This window comes from Phaethon aethereus, assembly GCF_964289735.1.
Source record: "Phaethon aethereus genome assembly, chromosome: 1".
NCBI lineage: Eukaryota > Metazoa > Chordata > Aves > Phaethontiformes > Phaethontidae > Phaethon > Phaethon aethereus.
This window is the reverse complement of record NC_138575.1, coordinates 124881609-124901411: the sequence shown is the minus strand read 5'-3', so window position 1 is coordinate 124901411 and position 19803 is coordinate 124881609. Positions and strand designations below refer to the sequence as shown.

The following is a 19803-nucleotide window of genomic DNA, read 5'->3' as shown; positions in this document are numbered from 1 at the left end:
CCTTTTCATTAAGGAAACAACAGCAGCTTAACTGAATGGATAATTTCTTTGAAAAGATGTATGTAGGTCTCTAGGTAATAAGATACCTGGATATTTCCAGGGTATTAGTGATATCTGGAAGAGGACAGAAGCTGTTGATATGCTTATATTGGATTTGCTTTTTATTTTAAAGGGGATAGAAAAGCCAAATTGACACAGACCTTCAAATAATTAGATTAGGTAATCTGAGTTTTTGAAAAAGCATGGTACTGAGAGAAAGTTACTTGTTTTGAAGAAAAAAAAGGAAAACTAACAAAATCTTTTGTTGTGGTCTCCTACTCTGGCAATGAAAGCATCAGAAAATTGATTGGGTCTTCATCTGTGCAGGCTGATTAAAGCATAACCCTACTGTCTGGAACAATATGGAAGGCAGCTAGAGGAAATAAAATCCACAGAAAACAAAACACACTTAGTCAAAAAATATACATACGTATCAAGATATTGATGTCTTATGCAATAATTACAATGAAATATTAAAACACAGAAGTCACATGTGAAAACTAGTAAGCTTTTGCTATTAAGCAGCATTCTGACAGAAATTGCCCAAGGAACATAGGAGAGCACTGAGGATGCTGTAGTATGTCCTTACTCAATTGCTTTGACATACATTTCAATCCTTACAACATTTTTATTTGATTTGCTTTGTCAAGCATAGAAGAATTATGCCAAAGATTGTATTAAAATGGAAAATTCTTTGCTTTTTTCCAGTTTTATTTTGATCAAAGCTGTGTAAGCTCCTGTTGAGTAACAATTTGAGGAATTTAATACTCTGTATATGTATGCACAACAATGTTACATTCTACTATCAATTTAGATTAACTGTGTGCATTTATAATGTTAACAAAGTATTTAGTGAGAGAGTATTTTTGAACTCGTTTTGTAGGCCAGGCTGTGTCAGAAGAACAGAACTCTGCAGTAAAACATGCACAATATTATGTAACTTTGAAGGAAAATTTCTTACCTCCAGCAACTAGCCCAGACTCTCCTAACTGAATTGCTACCCCGAAGCCACCAAGCTTTACTGGGGCTGAATTCTCTTTTGAGGCAAGCAGTACACAGTGTGGCTGAAAAGACAAAAACCCAGACAAATTATTATATTATTTGAGAAATACAATTTGCATTTTAGAATTTATTTTCATAAATTTGTGAACAGAAGATAGACTCTCTGGGGTTTTTTTGAAAGGATTTCTTAATTTCAGATTTTTTTCCTGGCATGGACTCCTTCATTGGTTTCCCTTTCAAATGTCCGAGGCACAGCAAAATCCTTTCAGGACTTAGCAGAACTCAAAAGGAACACAATGTGGAATCGTAATAAAATGGAGATTAAAATTAGAAACCTATAATTTCTTACCTGTTATTACTTTTTCTTTTTACCTTTCAGTCTTAAGCCTTAACACTGTTTCAATTCTCCAGCAGAAACATCCTGCCCATGATACACTTTGTGTGATCTTATCTTTCACACAGAGAACATAAAACACTATTTTGAGCCTTAATCAGAATCAGAATTCACTGATCACTTTCCGGCTCCAGAAAGGGAACATGCCTGTGATGTTTCTAAGAAATATTCCAGTGATGAGGGGGAAATGTTTAGGTTTCTAAACTGGATTCCAGGCACAGTCTTTACACTGTGAGATGTAATGTATATGTATAAAAATGGAATAGTAGTATATAACAATTTGGATGGATACTGATTGGTGTAGGAGGAAGCAACATACAGTCAAAATCTATTAGAACAAAATCTAGTATTTAATACACATAACCAAACTACTGCATTTAACATAGAAGGCCTTCCTGCATTTACTCAAAGCCTCTCTTTGCAGTCAAGCATATTATTTAAAAGGAAGAACATCAAATTTGTATACTACTTCTTGAGAATACATTACTGCTTACATTACAAAACTAGGAACTGAAAATAGTGCAAAGGAGCTACAAGCAGCTCAATGTGACTACCTGTAAAGTCATCACCTGTAACCACCCGTGTTTTCTATTAAAACAACAGTTTCAAGTGTATGAGAACAAGCACCTCCAAGTAAGAATGCATAGCCTGTTTACAATTCTAACTGAAACCTGCAGAATCCCATAAAAGCTTGATTCCCAAACAGATGATATATTAAGAAAGTTAACATGGAAATTCTCATTTCAAATGCTAAGGAGATTACTAAGTCAAGACAACGTTCTTGAGATGATCATTAAATTTAGGCTACCTTTTATCAGGATTTATTATTTATTGCAATTTATAAACGTAATTTTCAATCCCTTGCATCCCATTTTAAATAGTATTACCAGGTGATATCATCTCTGAATATTGTATTTCACTTCTGCCTTATTGAAATTGTTAAACTACACACTTCGGGCACTTTCACATTCTCTCATTGCTGTCATTTTGAGTGAAAAAGATCAACTCCAAATTTCTAACATCAGGCAAGGAGGAAGGTAGATGGGAGAACTACACCAACATAAATAAAATGTACCATTTCACTGTGGTGTTGATTTCTTTTTACCCTACATTTGAAAAAGTGATACTATTTCCATGACAGTACGAAAAAGAAGTCAGGCTGTACCGATGTAACTGTCATCCAAAAAGGAAGCCACTGACAACTGCTCACCAGAAACAAAGTTTCTGAGAAAAAAAATCTCCAATTCAGAGTGAAAAATCAGAGAAAACTTTATTACAGAACCTCTCCCAGCAAAGCTCAAATTAACAGCAAAATTGATCTTTCCAATAGCCTGAGTTTTGTTAGTTAAAAATATCTTTAAAAAAAACAGCTGCAACACTAGTTAAACTTCCCCTTGCTGTTAATTGTACTGTGTCAGCTGATACTCATCACTTTCATAGAGAAGCTGGTGCTTTAGCTTTCTAATAAGAGGACCTGCATGTTACTCCTCCCTCTCTTCACCAGCGGTTTTGAAAATCAGCAAAAGTTTTCTCTCTCTCTCTCTCTCTGGTAAGTGACTTCTTTTATATTTAAGCTATAGTAAAACATCTATTAAAATTTCTCTTAACTGGAACAGTACTACTGACCTTCAAACCCTTTCTTAAATATACCGATGTTTAAGCACGCCTGCTTGCTTACAGATGACAAAACTTAAGATAGGTAAAAGTTATGTTTCTAATGTATCTGCAGTGTAATTAATTTTCCTCTCTCTCATTGACCTAAAACTTGTCACTATTTATGCAAGTCATGATGTCAAACATTTTTATAGAAAAGCAACCTAGACAAGAAATTATAGTGGTAGATAGGTTTCAAGATATATTTGAAAGCATGTTTTTTAAACAAACTTTTAAAATGACTTCTTGTCCTGACAATATGAAATGCCAAATATGAAAACAGAAATATTTTTAAAACTGCTAACACATCATACAAATGAAATGCCATTGTAAGATCAGCCAACTGAGGATGTTAAAATATTTTAGACTGTCCCCTCAATAATTCAGATTCTGTATGTACGTTAGGTCTTACTAAGAATTTTACCTAAAATCCTGCCATTTTCACTGCTGTAGCTATATCACACATTTAAATGTAAATTTTCATTTTTAAGACCTAGCATGCAAATCTTGTTGTTGCTTTTTCCTTGTTACTGTTGTTAGACAACTAAGTTCACCACTTCTGAAGTTTTTGTGAGATTAGGGGGAAAAACCTTGCTCCTTAAAAAAAACCAAAAACAAAGAAACAAAAAAAACCTGAACAAACTTTTATTGCTATGACATACAAATAGAGGACAAAGGTTGTATCATTACTAGTCAGTCTTAATCATCTCTCTAAACAGCTCATTGTGAGTCTACTCTCCTCACCACACACTTGTTTGGTTTTCTTTTTTTGGTCAAAGCTGACTTCTATCTTCTAGATCGTACCTTTCTCGTCAAAACTAAGCTTAGCAAAATTAAAAACTTTGAAATGAAAACAAGGAAAACAAGGAAGATGTGAAAACAATCTTTTGCTGCATTAATGTGGTTTCCAGCTAATATTAGTTTCTTTGAATAATACTGATATTTGAACAGTCAAGAAAAGGAAAAAATACTTAAATTTACATGAAGATACAAATAATTAACAACAAGCTACTGTAAAAGTACTGACTCGGTGTTACTTATAACAGATTACATACCCAAATAAATATTACTTGACAACTGCTTTTCTAATTGAAAACTAGTGAATTGCATGCAAGAGATCCTGGGTACTTGTTTAAAATCAGTACTGAGAGTTTAGAATTGCTTTGATATCTATGTACTTTGCATCAACACTGAGAATACTTCACTTAGCTATGCTTACCCTTTTTTGCATCTTAATTAAAAAGTTTGCTTTGTCAGAAAGACTAATCGTAACATCAGAACTTAAAAAAATATTTGTACTTAGAGATAAAACAAAAAAAATAAATTTCTAAAATTTGCAGCAAAACATAATTGTTGATTTTTAAAACAATACAAGGCAGTAATGAAGATGTAATTACAAAAATAATTATCTGAGTGCTCTGTACCATTTGTTCTTGCCTATGTCACGTGAAAAAAAACAGGCAACAGATTATTCTAGACTTACATTGTATCATGATACCCAGCTGAAAGTCCTTCTTCTACTCGGCTATAGTGATACTTTGGCGCATTTACTTTTTTGAATTATTGCCTTTTATGTTTATATCACATAAGACTGTAAGCAATAAAGCAAGTAAACACGTGAAAATGGTCCCATGGCGTTCTAATTCTTAAAATTTCTCTTTGCATCCATACAGAGCAGCTACAAAAATTCTCACAAATGATGGCTGCAGCTTCAGCTGATTTACTGACCCTTCTGCCATACAAGGAAGTCTTCTGGAGTAACCAAACTAACCTAGCCATAAACGCCTCGGAAATTCAAAACAATGCCAGTTGTCCCTTAGATGACAACTCACTGTCACTTACTCTGATAGTTTTTTACTCTATTATTTTTGTCCTTGGCTTGGTTGGAAATATTATAGCCCTGTTTGCTTTCCTGTGCATTCATCAGAAAAGGAATTCTATTCAAGTTTACTTGCTAAATGTAGCCATTGCAGACCTTCTTCTGATCTTCTGTCTTCCCTTCCGAATACTCTACCATGTTACCAAAAACACCTGGATGTTTGGGCTGATTTTATGCAAGATGGTAGGAACTCTATTTTATATGAACATGTATATTAGCATAGTACTGTTGGGACTAATTAGTCTAGATCGCTATATAAAAATAAAGAAGTCTGTGAAGCGTCCTAAAATGTTAACTACTACACAAAGTATACGTATTTGTTGCGTGGTGTGGGCACTTGCACTAACAGGATTTATAATAGTAGTTGCACCATCTTTCTTTGAGAGTGAGGACAGCAATTCTACTATGTGCTTTCATTACAGAAATAAACAGAAAGCAAAGACAGAAGCAATTTTAAATTATATTATTGTAATAATTTTTTGGATAGTTTTTTTCCTTTTGATACTTTCCTATGTTAAAATTGCCAAGAATCTTTTGAAAATTTCAAAGAAAAGAGCAAATTTTCCCAACGCAGGAAAATACACCCAGACGGCAAGGAATTCCTTCATTGTACTCATTATTTTCACCATCTGTTTTGTTCCTTACCACGTGTTCCGGTTTGTCTACATTACATCACAGTTACAAAATCCCTCTTGTTATTGGAAGGAAATCATTCACAAATGCAATGAGGTGATGCTCGTATTTTCATCTTTTAACAGCTGCTTAGACCCAGTTATGTATTTCCTAATGTCCAGAAGTGTGCGTAAGACTGTATTACAACTTATTTGCCGAAGACTTCATGGAGATTCAGGCCTAACTCTGGAAAGCACTTCAGAAATAAAACTTGGACAATATACACAAGACCGATTATCTACTACCACTCCCTACTCAAGTTCTTTAAAGAAGTCGTCTCTGATTTGATTGTTTAAATGAATGGATACTAGTTTCTCTCGGGAAAGAGAGAGAATGTCACCCCAGGACATCAATTTAAGATGCACCAAAAGCAATACTGTACAGCTACTAATCCTGCCTCTTTCTTCCTGTTAAAAAATGAGAAGTCTTACTTCTGTTTGTAGAAATGAGAAGTTACTCTTCAGAAGTATTTCACCCTTGTTTATCCAAGAAAACAAAATAGGAAGTTCTCAAACATCTTCTGTTTGACTAAACTAGAACTTGTTAAGGAGATTTCCATGAAGTGGTTTGAACCTGTGTAAGGAATCTTGTATGTAGGCATTAATATTACCAACTTGTGTATGTAAATAATAGATGAACTTTGCAAAAAAGTAAATTGTGTCCTATTTGAAAGAGCTACAGAAACCATTACAGAATTTATGTACTTCTCTGTTTTAATAGGGTTCAAAGAGATCAGTATTTTAACTACATTTACAGAAGTATTTTTTCCAAGAAAATATTTGAGAATTTAGCAACATATGGGGCTTTAAAATGAGGTGAAGAATATGACTGCCACTAATTCAGTTATAATTCAGAAGATACACTTAGTTTTATTGAACAGCAAAATTACAATACTCAAGCCGCTTACTGTATTTTCAACATTTTAATGAATGTCAAGGTTGAACACCTGGGGAAAAGTAAGCAATGCTTTTGAAAAATTAGAAACTAAAGAAGGAAAGATGACATGAGTATTTTCAGTTACCTAAGATTTCCTTCAAACTCTTGACAAATTTGGTGACTGCAGCTACACAAAGCTGCACACTTCCTCCCTGGCACAGACCTTCTCTTTTCATGTGATTAAAATAATCTTGATAATTGCTGATGCTATGTATATAGCAATGTAACAGCAGTGTCCCACAGATAGGGCTATGTTCTCAAATTAAAAATCGAACATGTCTATGTAGGTCCATAAAATAAGGATTTATTATCCTGAACACATACAAGCAATATTGCTCTAGTAAGAGAGAGATTCCTACAAACATGTAATTTTCACAGAAGTATGATAACCACATTTTTTCTTAAACATTTCAGCATACAATTAAGATATTTGTACAATAATTTCTGATTGATTTTCACAATAATTGCATTATATTTATGCACGATCCTTTATCTATCATTTTGTCATCCTATTATATGTACACTGAAGCAAGAAATGTATTGGCTCTGTATTTGTACAGTGGAAGGAATAGCATTTTCCTTGTCCTCTGCAATTCTCCTACAAAGTATAGTACTTCTACATAGTTACATCAACTCTGGTAAATCTAGTGGAGTTTATAAACCATCATTTCACACGATACGTACATTATCTCATCATTCTTTCTTTGCCTATATTTCTTCTTCTCTGTGAGTAGCTGATTGATGGCACTGATGACCAGGCCAAGGTGGGGGAGTAGGGTGGGGAACACAGGACAGGACGGACACAAACGACACAGTGAGGCTGTAACAAAATTTGAATTCTAAAATTCTTTTGAAGAACATGTTCAGTTTAAACCAGAATTTTGATTTACAAGGATTGCAATTCATGGAGCACGATTGCAAAAATAGACTTGGATCTCTTCAGAAGATCAATTAATAGTACAGGGCTTCAATGCTACAAATGGAGTTGACTTTTAAAGCCAAAGGCAAATAGAAGTGTGTTCCACAAAGTAAAAAACAAACCACCTTAGTATTCTGGGCATGCTTTTGTAAATTCGGTAACGTTTACTTCGTTACTATAATATTTTTTGTAAGCAACTAAATATACAAAAGAACAACAGAAAAACAGTCTTGCAGCACAAGGTCAAGATTCTCATCCACCATGCGAACAGTAGTACATGGGCTTTTTTGTTTTTAGTAATTTTAACAGTGAAATCTAGTCAGTATTTTCTGCAAGAAGAAAGCTTTAAATACCCACACCTATTTGCATTGATCATGTGTCCTACATGACAGATATTTGTTACAGATTGTAGGGAAGGAGCACCAAGGAAGTCATGCACAATACCAGCAGACAAAGTTTCAGAAAAAAACATTTTAGAAGAAATGTCAAAGAGTAACACTTGCCCAGGACTACATGCTACACATTAAAATACTTTAAAAGCATTTCAATACAGGATAATCTATCGCTTAAACCAGCCTCTCTACACAAGTAGTAAGTATGACCCAAATCTTTTAAAGAGATTTCAGGAGCTAGAGTCTAATGTTCATGTTAGCCAAATCCATAGAACCTTGTTGTGGTTTAACCCCAGCTGGCAACTTAGCACCACACAGCCGGTTGCTCACTTTACCCTCCAGCAGGAGGCAGGGAGAGAAATTGGGACCCCCCCCCGCCCCCGCACAACTCGTGAGTTGAGGTAAAGACAGTTTAATAGGACAGAAAAGGAAGGGAATAACAATAATAATAATATACAAAACAATATAATTGCTCACCACCCACTGACCACCCAGCCAGTTCCTGAGCTGCAGTCACCGCCCCTTGGCCAACTACCCCCAGTTTATATACTGAGCATGACATTATATGGTATAGAATATCCCTTTGGCCAGTCTGGGTCAGCTGTCCTGGCTGTGCTCCCTCCAATCTTCTTGTCCACCTCCTCACTGGCAAAGTATGGGAAGCTGAAGAGTCCTTGACTTAGTATAAGCACTCTTAGCAACAACTAAAAACATCAGTGTGTTATCAACATTATTCTTGTACTAAACCAAAACACAGCACTACAACCACCAGCTACTAAGAAGAAAATTAGCTCTAACCTTGCTGAAACCAGGACACACCTATACAGACAAATAAATTTAGGCAAGCTTAGGTGTGTAAGGTACCCTAGGGAAAAGTGCATAGATTTGTTTGGGGGAAGCCATGTACCAGAAAATCAGTAACAGGGGAGCTCTCTGGAAAAGCTGAGAAGCATTGGGATAAAGCTGATATGCTGTACTGGGAATTCAGCAAGGTCACTTACTAAAGGCTCTAAGAAACCCTAGGATGTTCGATGTTAATTCTTGTTTTAGAACTGGTTAAAAATCACAAAGCAAGCTTAAATATACAATCTTTTTTCTTCATGATATTACCCAAGAATCTCCAAATAGATACATTTACAAACATGTTTAACACTACAATCTGGAATGAGTGAAGAAGGAGATGTCAAAGTTTTCAAACAACACACAATCATTCAGGGTAGTCAAACTTAAAAAAAGTTCTCTGGCCAATAGCAATAAAAGAGCAAATGGACTGCTAAAATTAGGAGGAAAAACCTGAGAAGTCATCGTTGTGCTATTATACAATTTACATGATACAGATTCGATACAATGTTAATCAACTCTTCGGCTCAGAAACAACAATCTGAAAGGGAGCACAAGAAGTCTATAATGGCATGTATGGCACAGAAGAGGGGAACAGGTATGACTATATGATCTTTGTCAGTGTGACATTAAGGGAGTAGCAGTTAGAACAAAAAAAACACCCCAAAAAGCAACCAGATGAGCAAAAATAAGGATTTCCACAACTTCATTTCTTCAAGATGTTAAAAGGCCAGATGTATAGAATCATAGAATAGTGTGGGTTGGAAGGGACCTCTAAAGGCCATCTAGTCCAATCCCCCTGCAATGAACAGGGACATCTTCAACCAGATCAGGTTGCTCAGAGCCCCGTCCAACCTGACCTGGAATGTTGCCAGGGATGGGGCAGCTACCACCTCTCTGGGCAACCTGTGCCAGGGTTTCACCACCCCCACTATGAAAAAAATTCTTCCTTCTATCTAGTCTGAATCTTCCCTCTTTTAGTTTAAAACTGTTACCCCTTGTCCTATCGCAACAGGCTCTGCTAAAAAGTTTGTCCCCATTTTTCTTGTAAGCCCCCTTTAAGTATTGTATCAACTGGCTCAGAAAGGGATCTGAAACTAGACAGCACTGTCGTGTAGGAAATAATTACTACTGACCAAAAAACCAAAAGCAGGTATCTTCACTACTTAAAAAAAAAATTTAATCCTTACATATTTTTTTTCTGCAATGAATTTTCCCAAATTTGAGTGCAAAATGTCAGGCTCTGCAAACCAGTATTACTGAAGAGCAAATAGTCCTGAAGGATCTTGGGAGTCTGCTGAAAGTTACACTGTGACATGTCAGATGACCATATAATTAGTCACCTTAATAGTGTCTCTTACTTCTTGTCTTATCAGTGCTTCCTAAGTAGTATCAGGACCAACTATAGCAATTATTTGAGTCTTAGCTGAATTTGCACATGAAAAATCATTCTATTTATTATTCTTTCTGTAGGTAGAGACTAACAACACACATCTCCACATAACCTGCATGAACCTCATTTTCCTTCTTTATTCAAACCTACAACAAATTCTCAAACTTCAGTAGGTGTATGAAAATGTCTACTCTTTTTTACTATGTGAAAAGGAGCACGTATACTTCATCAGAATAAATACTAGTTATAAAATGCATATAAAGTATACATGCTGGTTAGTCACTTCTCTACCTTTTAGACCTGACAAATACATTAATAGCTACATTGTCATAAATATATTCCTTAAAATGAATGGAAAACATAAGCCAAGAAATAAACCTGTTTGCCAGATAAAAGTTTATGACTTGAATCATAAACATATAAAAATGTACCTGGTTTGAGTAAACAGCTGTACTAGTTTTGGTTGGGATAGAGTTAAATAGATAGAACTCATATGGGGCTCTGCTTTGGGTTTGTGATGAGAACAGTGTTGATAACACAGGGATGTTTTAGTTATCACAGAACAGTGCTTGCACAGCGTCAAAGCATTTTCTTCTTCTCATGCTGCCCCATCAGTGAGCAGGCTGCGGGTGTACAAGAAGTTGGGAGGGGACACAGCCGGGACAGGTGACCACAAGTGACCAAAGGGATATCCCATACCATAGCACCTCGTGCTCAGCAATAAAAGCTGGTGAGGAGGTTTTCCAGGACTGCCATTCCTCAGTAACTGGCTAGGCATCAGTCAGTTGGTGGTGAGCAACTGGGTTTTTTTGCATCACTTGTTTTTCTTGTTTTTTTTCTTTTTTTTTTTCTTTAAAATTGTTAAACTCTCTTTATCTCAAACCATGAGTTTTTGCACTTTTACCCTACCAATTCTTCCCCCCAGCCCACCAGAGGGGGAATAAGCAACTGGCTGTGTGGGGCTTAGCTGTTTACTGGGATTAAACCACAACAACACTTTTTGGCACCCAACGTGGGGCTCAAAGTGTTTGAGATAACAACAGATTTGACCAGAGCGTGTTAGAGGGAACAGGAGGGGGAAGAGACACCAATCATAAACAAGTTTTCGCACTTTTGCCCTTCCGATTCTCTTCCCCATCCCACTGAGGGGGAGTGAGCAAGTGGCTGTGTGGGGCTTACCTGACTACCAGGGTTAAACCACAACATCAACTTTCATTTTCACACTGAAATTAACTGTAATTACAGTTTTAACCTGCAAATTGGTATTTTTCATGAAGGCAGACAATTATCAACTGTTTTGCTAACAAAACATGGAAAAATTTAATTGAACAACTTCCCTTACAACATCAGTCAATGAAATCATAAAAAAGGAGCGCAACTTACATCACTGATAAACAAGTGAGAGTCACATTATTCCTGGAACTGGAAAATTCACACATGGATGCTTTAGTTTTATACTCTCTCTGAAAGCACATACAGAATCAGGGTGGACAGGAGGGAATTGTGTTGCACGGTACAAGTAAAGTGTACAGAGAAAAAGAATCCATCGATAATGTTCCACCAATCCAAAAAACATTTTCAACTAATATATTCTCTGTAGCACTGGGGACCTTCTGCCAGCCTTTCTTCCAGCCCTTACACAAAATCCCAACTGCTGAGGGCTCTGTGGAATCCAAGAGAATGGAGAAAGTCCTACAAAGCTATCACCATTCATTGCCTCTAGAGTGAATAGGCAGGAAAAATCCTTGCACAAAAGCTGTTCACAGACATCATGAGAGTGAGAATAACTAGGGGGAAGGGATGAAGCTGGAAAACGTCTTAACATTCAAACTGCACAGTTAGACCAGAAAGTGTAGAAAGAAGAACATGAATGGCAGAGAAATGGCTATGTATCATAGTACTGCAAAATGAGAAACAAAATGAGGAGTGAAAAAAGCTAGGGTTTACTTACAAGCCTATGTTTTACAAAAGCGGAATCAGTTATTTAAAATATTCCACAATAATATATGCTGGTACATGCAATTTCAAAAGTTATCTTGCTTTTGTCTGTAAATGGTGAGCCCTGGTTCCTTTAAGTTGGTATACAGAGAGGGGTAGTACACCTTTGCACTTGTTAAAAAGCAAGGCCAGCTTTTTCATGGAATTCTCAAACCACAGATATAAATGACCGTGCTTTAAAAAGAAAAATATTCTTGCTATTCCTTACACAAAAATTCTCACTAGGTAAAGATGTTAACATAGGCATGGTCAACAATAAATTAAAAGTCTGATGAAAAGACAGGACCATTTTTGTCAGGGGGTATAGAAATGTTCTTTATCAGCAAACAATTCATTTTGCAGCCAGAACTCCCCAGCTTGTAGCCAACAAAATCTACCTTTTAAGTATCAGTTTTGCTTTTAGTGCCACGTCTTATGTTTTCATTTTTGCTTTATTACTTTTGTGTTTTCATAGAAGCTTAAGAACAACCTGCAAAAGCCAAAAAGGTGTTATAAACAAACATATTTAACTTAAAACCCCACAAATTATAGTATGACACAGAAAAACACAGACAAAGCTTCCTATTGGACTATGATGACCAACACAGTTTTCATGTTAAGAACTGATTTCTGAAGTTAAAAGTAAAAATCATCATGACCAATACACAGCCACTGCTTTTTTAGAAGCAAATACAGTTAAAGAGACTTCTGGGAGCTGCACAAAGATTGTCATTGGGGAAAAAATATGAAGTATTTAGCAATAAAGACCTGAAGTATTAAAATGTTGGAAGATTATTTTTGTTAGTACTGTCAACTTTAAGCTAAGTTTTCCTCCCTAAAAGACATTGTTTGGCTTGTGTCTTGTCTATGCGAAACAACAACCTGGAGCCTGTGAAACATTTAACTTTCATATTTTACGGCAACCAAAGAATTGAAGCTATGAGTGCAGTATATCCGCATTTCTATATCCCTATGGATGCCACAGAGTTATACTGCATACAACTGTAATTCATCAAACAACTTAAGAGCTTTCATTCTGTGTCTATTTTGCTGAACCAGTTCTAAAACTGGCGAAAATAAATCATGAATGAACAGCAGACAGACCCAGCTCAAACGTGACAAATATTTTATCTTCACTGATTCAGCACAGTGCTCAACTCCACTAGAGTAGATTTAAACATGAGCTTAGATGATTTGGCTTTGATGAGCACTTCTTACAATATTAAATACATATACTGACTACAGCTAAAATCCTCATTATATCAAGTCAGGAGAAGAGCTGTGTGCACACTGGGTCACCCCTGCTCAGAAAGCTGATGAGCAGGCAGAGAGGAACAATGGTGCTCTGCAACAACTCTCCTGATACAGATGTCCAACTGAAAATGGTGATCGTGTAATGCATCTGTCTTAAGAGTTTATGCAGTCAAAAAAACTTTCAATTTTAATGTTTAAGGAAAAAAAATCCCCAACAAAACTAAGCACCAAGAGTCAAATTCTAGGCAAGCTATTTGGCAAATGATTTTTTTTTTGAGAGGAAATATGGATTGCACTTGGGTAGTGCCTAGTGCATCTTAGAGACTTCTCTATCTTGGTATTAAATGCTATACAGTAGATCAAATACCAAATACATGAAATTAAATCTCAGGTGAAAGGCTGCTGCACATTTGGTGCATGCTATACATTTATTGAGTATGATTCATCATATTACTCAGTAGACATATCCAGGGTCGCACACTTTTCTGTGCCCTATCTTCAGTAGCTGCCTTCTATCCTTCAAGATACAGAGACTGAGTGCATCTTCTTGGGCCTTCCACAGCGCAGAGAGAGCCAGGACGGCTACAGGAGCCAGAAGTATGTGAGCTGCTGCCTTCTTCCATCCTACAAGAAGCAAGTGCTGCCAACACATTATATACTCTGTGGTGCAGCAGGAACAGTCCAGTTCTCCATTTGGTTTGTGACAGGCACAAGGAGACAGGAGGTTGACTGGGCTGTCTGCTATCATCTCAAGCAGGCAGAGGGGAGAGGAAGTGGCCAGGCAGTCTGCAAACGGATCACTCTGTCATATATGATTATGTCACATAACATGCTAGGTATGGGTTATAAATGGCTGATTGAAGTATCTTTCAGCACTGAGAATTTCCTTGGTTTTGTGCATACAATGGCAAAATGCAACATATGCTGCTTACTGGCACATAAACTCTAGTAACATGTATAAATTAGAAAACTATCATGGTTTAAGAGTACAGAAAATACAAATAATTGAGGTGAAGAATGCATGGAAGGTCATTATGAAGAACTTAAGAGTGAATCGCATAAAAGATGCACTTGTACCATTTGAATATAACCAAATATATCTTAGATAAAATATGCCATTTATAATTTAGGTGAACAGAAATAGTCCACTAAAAGAATAACGAAGCTAAGAACCAACTGTAACTGTATTTCTGGGGTTGTGTTTTTTGTTGTTTTTTTTTTAAACTTGTAATATTCCCTTCTTTTGTTACTCATCTCACTAATCAGTTCCAAAATGAAGTCTGATAGACTGTAATTCACTATAATAATCTATTATCCTACAATAATTCAGAAAAAAATGTAGCATTATATCTTCCTACAGCAAGAGTTATGGTCATCAAATTATAAACACTACAGGCTACAGTTAATAACCAACTGAATAATAATAATTAAAATAATTCCCTGCTAACTGGAATTGCTCACACCTTTTTTTGTCATGTCTCCTCTTAGCAAATTTTCAGGATATGCATTCTTGTGTCTAAACCTGGAAGGAACACCACAGTAACAAAGACTTCTAAGAATACTTAGGAGACTATTAAATATTTAATTAATACAAGACTCTCTCTGTTAGAACAAATTTTAATGTAACTATACATTCAAAAGTGGAAAAAATTAAAACAAAGTATAACTACATCTAACAGGAACAAGAATTAAATTACATGCAAACTAATTACAGCATTACAGACTAATTACTAATACTCCAGAGCAAGTTTCCCTCACTTTAAATTTAATCTTAAATGAGATCAACTACGTAGTCTAAATAGGAGGCCAGCATACATGTCCACCATTTTAGTAGAAAAAAAATAAATAATGAGACTGAACAATAAAAATGATAGTAGATAACTGAGGTGGATTCTCTCAGTGTATGTTTAAACATAAAGCAAAATTAACAAAACAAGAACCTTGCCAAAATTGCAGAAGTTTTTATATGGTTCTCATAAAGGAACTATTTATAGCTGTTGAAAAGCCATATCTGACAACCGCAGATGTATCAGACAGAAGCAAATTCAAAGGTCTCAAGCTTTGCAGAGCTAAACAGAGTTTGACTGATCTGTGATCAAACCTTTCCTGTGGAGGAATGAAACTGTCCTGTGCATGTGTGTACAAACCATTCTGCACGGTTTGTGTAAGATAGTGTATTTCTCAGAAACAGAGTTGGTTTTCCCTAACTGATGCCTAGAACACATCAGCTGTAAATTGCTTCTACACCATGCATCACCTGACTAGACATAGGAGATGTGTTTATTTGGTCACTCATACGAGGACAGACATGGATACAGTATTATTGAATGCAGGCTTCAGGAATAGATAGTCAGCTTTGTGATAGCTCTTGGAGCTGAAGAACAGTTTAATGCCATTGAAAATACAAGTTTTCATGCATAAAATAGCAACTTTCTCCCCCACTCCCATTCTGGAAAGGAGGCAGTCCTAAAGAGAACGACAGTAACAATCGCTCCACCCCGCAAAGAGGAAAGCACTATATAAAGGATTGTAAGGTGTTTCTGTGCCATACCTGCCTGACCAAAGGACTGTTAAAATCACTCTTCCACACTATCGCATTCTTTTTATTTCTCTAATGGAGCTGCATCCTGATGTAATTTCAAAATCTTTTTTGCATAGACAACATCATCTTGCCTGAACTTTAAATGCCTAGCTGCTTTTTGAGACTGTAAAAGAAAAGTGTACATTTTGAAAACCTGCTTATGTCAGAGAGATATTGTTCTTAACTGTACCTTCCAGATTCAATTATCATCCTTTTCATTGGAGCAGTGGAGATAAAAAGGACATCAGACAGAAAAATTTCCTCTCTGCAAAGAAAGGTGACTGCAGCTTGCATAGGTAAGCTTAAAACTACTACTTTGTTGTTTTACCTGTCAGAATTTAGGCATTGACACAAAAATGATCATTAGACTTCTAAATGACTGAATTAAACATTACTTTGTGAATGTAACTCATTGTAATAAAAGAATTTAATACATTTTGGTTCAACAATCCATAAGGGACTTAATGTACACTAAAATGCAACAGTTATAAAAGTTAGTTTAATTTGCAAGTTGTCAAAGTATAATTTTTAAATATGAATTTTACAACTTTTTGCTATCTAATCAACTTGGTGTCTGGGCTTTTTATCATAGAATCCTCTTTGGCATCTCAGTTCATTTGCTTACAGCTGTCTAAAAAGAAATTATTACCAGTCTGTAAGTTTGAAATCTGTTATTTTTTTCCATATGGTTTTATATGGAACAAAAGCTAGCTTTCACTAAAGTAGTATCCGTACAAGAAAATCTCTCTTCACTACAATTTAGTAAGCTGAAATGCCAGTCATTGTATAGAACTTTGGTTCCTGTTTGCAGCCTGGAAATTGAGAAAAGATTGAAAACTGAACTTGGAAAAAATAAATATATTGCAGTTTTCAACAACCATTTTGTATGTTTAAAAATACAGATTGAATTGTTTATGCAAAAAGTACATCTAAGATTAGAGCTCTGAACAAACTAACATTAGATACAGACATCAGTACAAAATAAATGCATCTACCCAGATTCCTGCATCATGCACAGTTTAGTTTGTACTTATATGGAGGTACAGGGTACTCCTCTGCATTTCGGCAATTAAAGTAATACTTTGCACTTGCTTTGCTTATTTAATCTAAAATAGTCTAGAGGTGGTTTCCAAAGTAGGTTACAGATTTTCCAAAAGACTGAGAAATAAACCAAGACCACACAAGTTATTGTCAGACCCTAGCTTGAATCTTCTGTTTCCTCATTTATTTTATTTCATTCTATGCATGTAAAATCTTTGGGGTTTAACACCAGATGACTTTCCTTCACAAAATCTCAGTGGAAGAGAACACCCAAGCAGTAACCTCATGCAAACTCAAGATGATAGCCCCAGAAGACAAACAGCAGTTAGTAACACTGAAAAGTAGGGGAGAAAAAGGAACAGTTAAAATAAGAGCAAAAAATATAAAAGATGTTAGATGCACATTACAGAAGAATAATTCTTTTAATTGTGTTTCAGCTCTGACCATTCATTCAAGAAATACCGGCATAAATGAGAAATTCAACATGCCTTCTTCAGCCATCACTAGCTACTACTGTAGCTCTACCAGTCATCTACTCTTTCCTATTTCCTGCTGGAAGTTTTGGAAATATTCTCTCTGCCTGGCTACTTTCAAGGCGAGCACCCACAAAAAGAACACAATACATTTACCTGGTAAACCTTGTAACTGCAAATTTACTTGTATGTAGCACTATGCCTTTTCTGGCTGCGTATTTTGCAAGAGGGTACCAATGGACTTACGACTCTGTCGCATGTAGAATAGCAAATCACCTTGGGACTCTCATTATGCACGTCAGTATGTATGTTACGATTATAATTTTATGTTCAACTGCTCTAAGTCAGTATGCAACACTGAAGAAAAATAGTGACACACAATGTTCTCAAGCAGTTAATGAAAACTTTTACAGACGTGTACTTGAAAAGTTTCGTCAGCCAAAATTTGCTAAATATTTGTGCATCATTATATGGCTTACTGTGCTCTGCATAACGGTAACAGCTATAACATATAATGTCCAGGCAAGGGCTACAGAAGAATTTCATAGATGCTACAACATCAGGGTAGAAGCTGGTGAATTTACTGCAATGATTGCAGCTTCTCTTGCCACTGCATGTTTTTTTGTATCTTTTATGACTGTTTTGTTGTCATACTATTCTCTTACCAGACATCTGAGTAAAATACAAAAAAATACCTGTATTGGAGAAAAACACCTAATTTACAGAACAGTGAAAAGAAACATTCTTGTCATACAGATGATATTAACTGTCTGCTTTCTTCCATATCATATTTTTAGGCCAATTTTTTATGTACTGCTTACAAATAATGACTGCCCAAGGTTAAACTATCTAGTGGAAATTAAAAATTTCCTTACTTGTCTTGCTGCTGCTAAGAGTAGTTTAGATCCAGTTATAACCCTTCTGCTAGATCAAACATTTAAGAAAAGTCTGTATGGCCTGTTTACAAAATCCACACCAGAACACCACAAACGTAAAGCTGATATGTTCACTGAAGAGACTCCTGAAATGTGAAGGAATATGGAAAGATTTTAGTAGACTATAAAATAAACCCATTTTAACGACCTTTAACCAGACTTTGATATGAAATGGTAAATATTGAAATAAAATTATAACATATTACTCATAACTTTTTTTCAGATGATCTTGCTTGCTACACCAACATTAGCCATATAAATCCAACATATACATCCAAATGAATCCAAGTGATGGATACATTGCACATTTTATGTTTGACATATGGACAGTGTTTTCTACCTAAATAGACAAGAAAGAAGGCAGAAACTAGGCTGAAATTGAGGACCCAGTTCTCTTTTTGGACACAGGTTTCCTTTATAAAAAAGGCTGAACAAAGCACATACATTTTCTCTGGAGTGGCTAAACCATGTATTAAAGGCTTAAGGAAGCAGGCAGAGAGCGCTATAAAACACATTCAAGATTAAGAAGTATTTTTTGTTCAGGAGTATTTGGGTGGAAGGGTGATTACTTTTTTTTTTTAATGGGGAATGCATCATGAGATACTAAAACTATTCACTGCATAAAGAAAAGTTCTTGATGGCATCTTATTCTAAAGTTTCTGAAAAATGCCATTACTTTAGCTATGTCCATCACATTAGGGTTTTGCTATACTAACTGTATTTTTAGGAGTAAAAAACTGTGTTAAGAAATGATGCACTTTTAAAATTCTAGCCTTCACAGAAAAAGATTTACTACAGCTTTGTACTAAAATAGCAGAAATCTCAGATTTAAGATTTAACTAATTTATCACCCTGCTCTGACATTTTCTGTCATGGCCACAGTGCTACTGAAATTACATCTGCTGGGTGACCCTGAAGAGAAAGTTTTGAAGGTGATGGATAACCTGCAGGGGTGAAGTATCCACAGATGAAGAGAAACTCTGGGGGCCTAGGATTTTACTTAGTGTTTGAGAAGAATGGGTTTTATACATGCTCTGTAGCTTGGGCAGGAATCATTTTTCTCACAGTCTTATCCACAGCAGTCATGTTCAACAGCTGAGGCAGTGGCTTCTTTATTGGTAGGCAGCCTTTGTGTGCTTATGAATGGATGAAATGCATACATACAGTTATTTCTAACCTCTGGTACTACTTAGGATTAAAAAAAAAAAACAAACCCAAACAGCAAAACAAATCGTTGGAATTTCCATACTCCTAGTCTAATCTTGTGAGGTAAATTCCGTAGTTTAATCAGGAAGGCATAAATGCTTATTATTTACTAGTATACAAAATATATTCAGTGATAAACATTTAATGATCATTAACAGTATGACAGCAGTGCAAAACAGGAGGTTTTGTGGTTGGGGTTTTGTTGTGTGTGTTTTTG

At 35.8% G+C, this 19803-nt stretch overlaps 3 protein-coding genes across 7 annotated transcripts in view; 2 read left to right on the top strand and 1 right to left on the bottom strand.

Annotated features, from left to right (window-relative positions):
- The window catches only part of CASK (calcium/calmodulin dependent serine protein kinase), a 226309-nt gene that overhangs the window by 97238 nt on the left and 109268 nt on the right, over positions 1 to 19803 (bottom strand). For all 5 annotated transcript variants that reach the window (XM_082009616.1, XM_082009618.1, XM_082009619.1 and 2 more), the window contains exon 6: positions 1001 to 1103. In XM_082009616.1, the coding sequence (XP_081865742.1) occupies positions 1001 to 1103 (103 nt within the window). The remainder of the gene's footprint in view (positions 1 to 1000; positions 1104 to 19803) is intronic.
- On the top strand, positions 4315 to 5927 carry GPR34 (G protein-coupled receptor 34; the record flags this gene model as incomplete). The annotated part of the gene is made up of 1 exon (XM_082014209.1): positions 4315 to 5927. Exon 1 carries the CDS (start codon positions 4785 to 4787, stop codon positions 5925 to 5927), a length of 1143 nt encoding a protein of 380 aa, XP_081870335.1. The 5' UTR covers positions 4315 to 4784.
- GPR82 (G protein-coupled receptor 82) lies at positions 17443 to 18477 on the top strand (the record flags this gene model as incomplete). The annotated part of the gene is made up of 1 exon (XM_082005704.1): positions 17443 to 18477. One exon carries the CDS (start codon positions 17443 to 17445, stop codon positions 18475 to 18477), a length of 1035 nt encoding a protein of 344 aa, XP_081861830.1.